This window comes from Leuciscus leuciscus, assembly GCF_965113295.1.
Source record: "Leuciscus leuciscus genome assembly, chromosome: 10".
Taxonomy (NCBI): Eukaryota; Metazoa; Chordata; class Actinopteri; order Cypriniformes; family Leuciscidae; genus Leuciscus; species Leuciscus leuciscus.
In genome coordinates, this window is record NC_138734.1 from 44,629,085 (window position 1) to 44,638,248 (window position 9,164).

The 9,164-nt window shown below is 39.5% G+C and overlaps 1 protein-coding gene across 5 annotated transcripts in view; it reads right to left on the reverse strand.

The window, feature by feature from the left end:
- The window catches only part of lrrc49 (leucine rich repeat containing 49), a 41,832-nt gene that overhangs the window by 26,551 nt on the left and 6,117 nt on the right, over positions 1-9,164 (reverse strand). For 4 of the 5 annotated variants that reach the window (XR_014209289.1, XR_014209290.1, XR_014209291.1 and 1 more), the window contains exons 3-7: positions 7,445-7,588; positions 6,493-6,554; positions 3,947-4,097; positions 2,842-2,925; positions 1,155-1,402 (exon numbers count right to left, since the gene is read on the reverse strand). Coding sequence is in view for 2 of the 5 variants with exons in the window: in XM_082182357.1 (XP_082038483.1) it covers positions 1,155-1,402; positions 2,842-2,925; positions 3,947-4,097; positions 6,493-6,554; positions 7,445-7,588 (689 nt within the window). In the remaining 3 variants the exon portion in view is untranslated. The remainder of the gene's footprint in view (positions 1-1,154; positions 1,403-2,841; positions 2,926-3,946; positions 4,098-6,492; positions 6,555-7,444; positions 7,589-9,164) is intronic. The other variant, XM_082182358.1, reaches the window with a different exon arrangement.

Consider the following 9,164-nt stretch of genomic DNA (forward strand, 5'->3'; position numbering starts at 1 on the left):
CTCACTCAGACACTCACTCACTCAGACACTCACTCACTCAGACACTCACTCACTCAGACACTCAGAGACTCAGACGCTCAGAGACTCAGACACTCACTCAGACACTCACTCAAGACACTCACTCACTCAGACACTCACTCACTCAGACACTCACTCACTCACTCAGACACTCACTCACTCACTCAGACACTCACTCACTCACTCAGACACTCACTCACTCAGACACTCACTCACTCACTCAGACACTCACTCACTCACTCAGACACTCACTCACTCAGACACTCACTCACTCAGACACTCACTCACTCACTCACTCACTCAGACACTCACTCACTCAGACACTCACTCACTCAGACACTCACTCACTCACTCAGACACTCAGAGACTCACACTCAGAGACTCACACTCAGAGGCTCAGACTCAGACGCTCAGAGACTCAGACGCTCAGACTCAGAGGCTCAGACTCAGACGCTCAGAGACTCAGACGCTCAGAGACTCAGACGCTCAGAGACTCAGACGCTCAGAGACTCAGACGCTCAGAGACTCAGACGTTCAGAGACTCAGACGCTCAGAGACTCAGACGCTCAGAGACTCAGACGCTCAGAGACTCACTCAAACACTCAGAGACTCAGACACTCAGACTCAGAGACTCAGAGACTCAGACACTCAGAGACACTGACTCAGACACGCACTCAGACACTCAGAGACTCAGACTCAGACACCACGACACTCAGAGACTCAGAGAAACTGACTCAGACACACGCACTCAGACACTACGACACTCAGAGACTCAGACACTCAGAGACTCAGACACTCAGAGACTCAGACACTCAGAGACTCAGACACTCAGAGACTCAGAGACTCAGAGACTCAGACACTCAGAGACTCAGACACTCAGAGACTCAGACACTCAGAGACTCAGACACTCAGAGACTCAGACACTCAGAGACTCAGACACTCAGAGACTCAGACACTCAGACACTCAGACACTCAGACACTCAGAGACTCAGAGACTCAGAGACTCAGACACTCAGACACTCAGAGACTCAGACACTCAGAGACTCAGAGACTCAGACACTCAGAGACTCAGAGACTCAGAGACTCAGAGACTCAGAGACACTGACTCCGACACTGACTCAGACACACGCACTCACACACACAGACACCTGGGCTCATCCGGCGAGGTCTCCTGAGCGTTCCCATTAGTCTGCGCAGGGCTGTGGGCGGGGCTATTGTCTGGACTGACGTCTTCCTTTGAGCCGTTCTGCGCAGGAATCTCGAGGCTCGAGGCTTTAAGCCCCTCCCACTGCTGAGACTCGTTCTGTTTAAGCCCCTCCCACTGATGCGCTTTAAGCCCCTCCCACTCATGCGCTGCATTCTGGATCGCCAGTCGACGCCTTTCCTGGGACCAAAGAAACCATTAGATCCTTCAATGGTTCCTGTGTGAAACTACAGCTGCGGTTCTATGACCAATACTTGTACAGTTTCAATGTCATTATTTTCTCATATGCATTACAGTAAATGAGAATTCAGGGTCTTAATGGACCAAATAATGTCAGTGGTCAGTTTTGCTGAGATTCACTTTTATGGAGTCAGATCTACTTGCTATAAAAAATAGAAAATTAAAGACATTTACAATCTAAAAAAAAAAAAAAAAAAAAATTTGACCTCTTAACATTAAAAATATAAACATACATTTTAAAATGTATAATAAATTGTAAAAATGTATAATTATTAAAAAAGGACAAATTAAAATAAATAATTAATAACTTTAAATGCATAATAAAAATGATAAATTACTCAAAATTAAAAAACAATTTTATTATATAAATAAATAAAAAGGTGAAATTAAAATAATTAATTAATAAAAAATATAAGAAAAATTAAGAAAATTAAGAATCTAAAAATTAAGAAAAATTAAGATTCTAAAAAAGATCATGTATACTAACTAAAATTAAATAATAAAAATGTAAATGTAGAGTGAATAAATGTAAGTAAAACATTAAAAAAGGAAAATTTTAAATAAATAATGACTAAATTAAAAATATAAATAATATAATTAAAATCTAAAAATTACTTTACACTTACTACAATGAATTAAATTATAAAATGTAAACAAACTATTTAAAAGATTCAAGTCAAAATAAAACACTAATTAAATCATAAATAATAATATAATAAAAATGTCAAATTAATATAAAAGATTTTTAATAAAAATAAAACAATCCAAATTAAACACTTACTAAAATGTAATTAAAATAAATAAATAATTTTAAATATTCTATTTGTTGACCTGCATTGTCGTGATCATTAACTGACATTAGAGAACAGATCTGATGAGAATCATTCATCTTGAGTGTCTCTGAACTGTTATATATTCATAATTACGGCCTTGTGAGACTGAGATCAGTAACATTCTGGAGAAAAGGTTTTATGTTGCTTGACCTCCAGCTGCTCCTACAGATCAAAGATTGAACCCTGGGACTGAATGTGTGTCACAGATGCTGAGAATCGCTGTCATCCAGAAGCATGTGATCACTGTGTGTCAGAACAAACTCCATGTGTGACTCTGTGTGAGCGACCTCTGAGAGAGAGAGTGTGTGTACAGGAAGAAAACACACTGCAAAAGTGATTCTCTCACTCAGTGTTTCTCTCGTTTTCCAAATATCTAAACATTCTTAAATCAAGACACAGAAGCAAAATTATCTCGTTTTCTGAGAAATTAAGTGAGTTTGTGGTTAAAACAAGAACCAGTGTCTGTCGTCGGGGTCAGGAAGTTTGTTTTCCCTCTGAATTCAGTAGTTTGTTGTGTGTGTGTCGGGCTGAAGTGTGTGTTTGTACCTTGTGCGCAGCCAGTTTGTGACTCTCTTTCTTCTTCTCATCCTCCTTTCGTGCCGAAACACTCGCCGAGCGTCTCTCCTCCTCCTGCAGAACACCAGCAAACCGTCAGGACGCAATTAACACACACACACACACACACACCTCCAAAACTGTAGCAATGATAATTCTCTGTGATCCACACACACACACACACACACACACACGTGTGTGTGTGTGTGTGTGTGTGTGTGTGTGTGTGAGTGTGTGTGTGTGTGTGTGTGTGTGTGTGTGTGTGTGTGTGTGTGTGTGTGTGTGTGTGTGTGTGTGTGGATCACAGAGGATTATTTTCAGATGATGTGCCGGCCCAGCTGTTTTCTTCCCAGCATGCATTGCTGCAGTTTTGGAGGCTGGTACCGCAGCGTTTGGAGAGAGATGGAGATCAGGGGTTTCAAACATGATCTACACATCAAACACTTCAAAGGCATCTTACACACAATTAATACACTGAAAAATGTATATTATAAATCTATTAACTTACATAATTATAAGTTATATCTACTCACTATAGGAATGTAACGTTAAATATATGATTTAGTTATTTTTTTTATTTAATTTTAATATAATTTTTATTTATTTATATTAATTGACAAGCTTATTTATTTTAATTTGGTGTAATCTATATATGAACAACTACCTAATTTTTATTTTAATCCCATTTATTATTAACTTATCTAGTTTATTCTCTTTTACATAAAATAAATTAATTATAGAAATTATACAGCTCTATTAGTAACTCCACAACAACTCAAACTAATCATAATCACAAATCATAGAAAATATCGAAACGTAAGCCCCCACTATCATAACATCATGTTATTTTAAATATAAAAAATGAAACGGCATCACAACAGAAACATTCTCCATTACACTCATCGTCAGAACCCATGGAATTAATTGTTGATGTATTTCTCATTGAAGCAGAACCCATCAAACAGCTCGTCCCTGCTTTTAATTAGTTTAGGCCTTTAGTTTGCATCACATCTGTGACACACTTGATCAGAACAGGGTCAAACGGGTCGTGATCGGCAGAACAGGGTTAAACGGGTCATGATTGGCCCAGACTCACCGTGACACGCTTCATGTCGAGCAGCTGAAGGTGTGGCGAGCAGCAGCGGAGGAGTGTGTGTCTGTAGCATGACTCCAGCGCCACGGGATTCCCATCGACGCTCAGCTCACTCAGAGAGCGGCAGTCCCACAGACAGGCCAGCGCATCCAAACTACACACACACACACACACACACACGACACTAACGTCAACATCACACAGCATTCTCCAATAGTTCTGATTTCAAACAGGAAGAGAGAATCGTTAACTGTCGTGTTGCTTCCCTTCGTGTGGAAGCCCATTTTTACCATGGAATTAAACAAGAACATCGCTAATTTTTAATCACAAAAACATTCCGTGACCCAGGCAGATCCTTTCCTCCATAAAACAGCTGCCCCTTAAAACACATATAAACTGAGAAATTGGAGGGAAAAAGGGAAGAATTGCGAGAGATAAAGTCAGAATAGTGAGAAAATCAGAATTGCGAGATATAAAGTCAGAATTGCGAGAGATAAACTCAGAATTGCGAGAAAGTCAGAATTGCGAGATATAAACTCAGAATTGCGAGATATAAACTCAGAATTGCAAGAAAGTCAGAATTGCGAGAAAATCTGAATTGCGAGATATAAACTCAGAATTGCGAGAGATAAACTCAGAATTGCAAGAAAGTCAGAATTGCGAGAGATAAACTCAGAATTGCAAGAAAGTCAGAATTGCGAGATATAAACTCAGAATTGCGAGATATAAACTCAGAATTGCGAGATATAAACTCAGAATTGCGAGATAGAAACTCAGAATTGCGAGAAAGTCAGAATTGTGAGAAAGTCAGAATTGCGAGAAAATCAGAATTGCGAGAGATAATCTCAGAATTGCGAGAGATAAACTCAGAATTGTGAGAGATAAACTCAGAATTGCGAGAAAGTCAGAATTGCGAGATATAAACTCAGAATTGCGAGATATAAACTCAGAATTGCAAGAAAGTCAGAATTGCGAGAAAATCTGAATTGCGAGATATAAACTCAGAATTGCGAGAGATAAACTCAGAATTGCAAGAAAGTCAGAATTGCGAGAGATAAACTCAGAATTGCAAGAAAGTCAGAATTGCGAGATATAAACTCAGAATTGCGAGATATAAACTCAGAATTGCGAGATATAAACTCAGAATTGCGAGATATAAACTCAGAATTGCGAGAAAGTCAGAATTGTGAGAAAGTCAGAATTGCGAGAAAATCAGAATTGCGAGAGATAATCTCAGAATTGCGAGAGATAAACTCAGAATTGTGAGAGATAAACTCAGAATTGCGATAAAGTCAGAACTGCGAGAAAATCAGAATTGCGAGATATAAACTCAGAATTGCGAGAATGTCAGAATTGCGAGATATAAAGTCAGAATTGCGAGATATAAAGTCAGAATTGCGAGAGATAAACTCAGAATTGCGAGAAAGTCAGAATTGCGAGATATAAAATCAGAATTGCGAGAAAGTCAGAATTGCGAGATATAAACTCAGAATTGCGAGATATAAACTCAGAATTGCGAGAAAGTCAGAATTGCGAGATATAAACTCAAACTTGCGAGATATAAACTCAGAATTGCGAGAGATAAACTCAGAATTGCGAGAGATAAACTCAGAATTGCGAGATATAAACTCAGAATTGCGAGAAAGTCAGAATTGCGAGATATAAACTCAGAATTGCGAGATATAAACTCAGAATTGCGAGATATAAACTCAGAATTCCGAGACATAAACTCAGAATTGCGAGATATAAACTCAGAATTGCGAGATATAAACTCAGAATTCCGAGACATAAACTCAGAATTGCAAGAAAGTCAGAATTGTGATATAAACTCAGAATTGCGAGAAAGTCAGAATTGTGAGAAAGTCAGAATTGCGAGAGATAAATTCAGAATTGCGAGAGATAAACTCAGAATTGCGAGAGATAAACTCAGAATTGCGAGTTATAAACTCAGAATTGCGAGAAAGTCAGAATTGCGAGAGATAAACTCAGAATTGCGAGAAAGTCAGAATTGCGAGAGATAAACTCAGAATTGCGAGAAAAAGTCGTAATTGCAAGATATAAATTAATTGCGAGAAAAAGTCAGAATTGCTTTTATATTTTTTTATTTCATGGCTGAATGAATAAATAAATTTGTCTCAATTTTATATAGACATTGAGTGACCCCTGACCTTCAGTTAGCCCCGCCCACAGACCCTCACACACACACACACACACACACGCACACGCACAGGGCTCTGGATGCAGCGGTATGACACAGCAGTAATGAGGAAAAACACGCCGTAACGCTCGTTCCGTCACACTGCATCAACGCCATACATGCGCTCACGCCCTTAGCAACCGCACAACTCCCACCATGACAACACATAAAAAACGAATTACTGAACCATGTTCCCATGGTTACAGACACACTGGATGACAGTCTAAATGCTTCCGCCCGTGTGTGTGTGTGTGTGTGTGTGTGTGTGTGTGTGTGTGTGTGTGTGCTGCAGGACGAGGGCACGACACATCCTCAGACAGGACGGGGTTAGACACGCTAATGCTAATCTTACCTGCTGATGCTGTTAGCGCTGAGAAACAGACGCTGCAGACGAGGAAGATGCTGCACATCCGTCTACAGACAAACAGAGAGAGAGAGAGAGAAGTGATGCAGCATCCCTCAGTCACCGACACACACACACACACACACCGCTGCGGCGGAACACTGACAGGAGGGGCAGTCGAAGAGCAGGACGACTGCGGGGGAGGGGAGTGTGTGTGTGTGTGTAGAGAGAGATGCTCAAATTCAGCACACACACACACACACACACACACACACAGGAAGTGATCGACAGCAAAAACAGTCAGTCATTGTTTTCAGCTAAAGGCTTTTCAAACTAAATCAATATGTGGTTGCTAGGGTGTGGAGAATGGTTGCTAAGATGTTTTTAAGGGGTTGCTGAAAAGCTAATAATTAATTATGTCCAAACAATGAAAAATGTAAATAAATTATTTTAAAATGAAACCCGTACTGAAATAAACTGAACCATGAAAATGTAAAAGCAGAATTTTTTTTTTTTAGCAAATTATTTATTTATTTAGCGACATGTCATAGAGACAGAGCGACACGCGTCATAATCTAAAAGCCACGCCCACTGGGGGGGGGGGGGGATTCTCCATTGACTGTCTCCGTGAACATGTCTTGCTCTCCAGCTGATGCACGACTCCACCAATCACAGACAGAAGATCATCATCAATCACAGACACACTAGCAACCACCAACAATAACCTAGCAACCATATATCAAAGTGCAAAAAACAGTGAGAATAGTTGCAGCACCGTTGGACAGTTGTTGGAGATCATCAGCTATTTGTGTAGTTTCATAAATGACTTTATTGAAGTCATACTGAGATAGGTTTTAATATTTCAATCATTTAACATCACATTCACATTCACATTCTGTTTAAGTGCAGTAAGTGTATTTAAATGTTATTTATTTATTTTAAACGTGTATGATTAACTCACCACGTGTGCGATGGCGTTGTGTCGCAGGTTCAGCTCGCTCAGACTCCTCAAGCCCTGCAGATTCTCCACGCGAGCGATGCGGTTCCCCGACAGATTCAGCACACGAAGCTTTGACAAACCAGACACGTTTTCAATCTGAGAGATCTGAGGAGAGACAGAGGAACTGAAGTCACGCAGGACTCAATGTTGGAGAGTTGCACCATTAAACTTTTCATGAAACTAAATGTTGAAGGATCAGGAACAACAGCTGGAGTTAAACTACAGATTGACTGAATTACATCAATTAGACCATGTTTTACAGGACAGACTTCAATCCTTAAGACATTAATGATCTTTCCATTTAAGAGAAAGAATATTATATTAATAAATGACTTGTTATTGACTCTTTAAAGGAACACTCCACCGTTTTTTGAAATAGGGCTTATTCACCGTCTTTCCTACAGTTAGATAGGTGGGCAAATGCATTTTTTTCTCAGTGCATGCATTGTTTTAGTTTGACAGGGTCAGCGCTAGCTTAGCTTAGCACAATTAATGGAATCCTTTGCTGCCAGCTAGCATGTCCTGAGTAAAAGTGATCCAAAAAAACCAAAAAAACACTTAATTACTTCTTGTGGCCTGCGTATTCCCAACGAGTACAAATAGCGATGCAGATTAACACTAGGCGATTTCCTAGGCAGATATTGACATGGGACTATATTAGGGGGAAGCACAGGCGAAGCACTGCTACTGGGGAGCAGAGATATCACGCAACACATGAAATCCCACAACTTCCGTCAACATATTGGCGTGCAACTCGTTGTGAATACGCAGGCCACAAGAAGTAATTAGGTGGGTTTTTTGTTGTTTTTTTAATCACTTTTACTCAGGACATGCTAGCTGGCAACAAAGGATTCCATTCATTGTGCTAAGCTAAGCTAGCGGTTAGGTTCAACACAATTTGTGTTCATGAATTTAAAGGCTTGTTGAATGTAAACGCCAGAATATGAGACTGCATTTTTTCCCCTTTGAATTATTATTATTTATTTTTTCTGCTACAGAATACCAAAATATAAAAGGTAGTTGCAACATTTTATCTCACAATTTTGATGTTTCCCTTTAGATTTTACAATTTGTTGTTTTTTCCGCCACATAATTGTCACTTTCATTGCGTTTGGTTTTCATTTTCAAGGACTTTTAGTTCACATCCTGTTTCCTTTTTCCTTATTTTCCCGCCATCATTAGTTTCCATGGTTATTCATTAATCAGTTCACCTGTTTGTATTAAACCAAATTAAATACAGTTATTTACTAACTAGATAGCAGTAACTAAGCCTGTAGTGTGGACTGTACATTCTAATCTACGCTGGTTCATCAGTATCAGACTTTACATGAGCGTGTTTGATGCATCAACATCAGACTGACATGAGCCTGTAAACGAAAGCACAAAGAAACCAGTGACAGAGTTTGTACGGTTACAGTGAAATAAAACACATAGTTTCAAAAAGAAACTTTGAGCCATTAATGGTTGCTCTTTAAAAGCAGCGAGGTGCTGAATCCCACATGTCCAACAGCTCAACATACACAACCAAACTAGCACTTAACGAGATTAAAATAGACTGACGCAGGAAATAATTAAAAGACTGATGCTGATCCACCTTAAACCCCTGGATCTCATGATGTATTACTCACAGCAGTGAGGGGGCGGAGCTACTTATGCACAGCATGATCAAACCACTAATCAA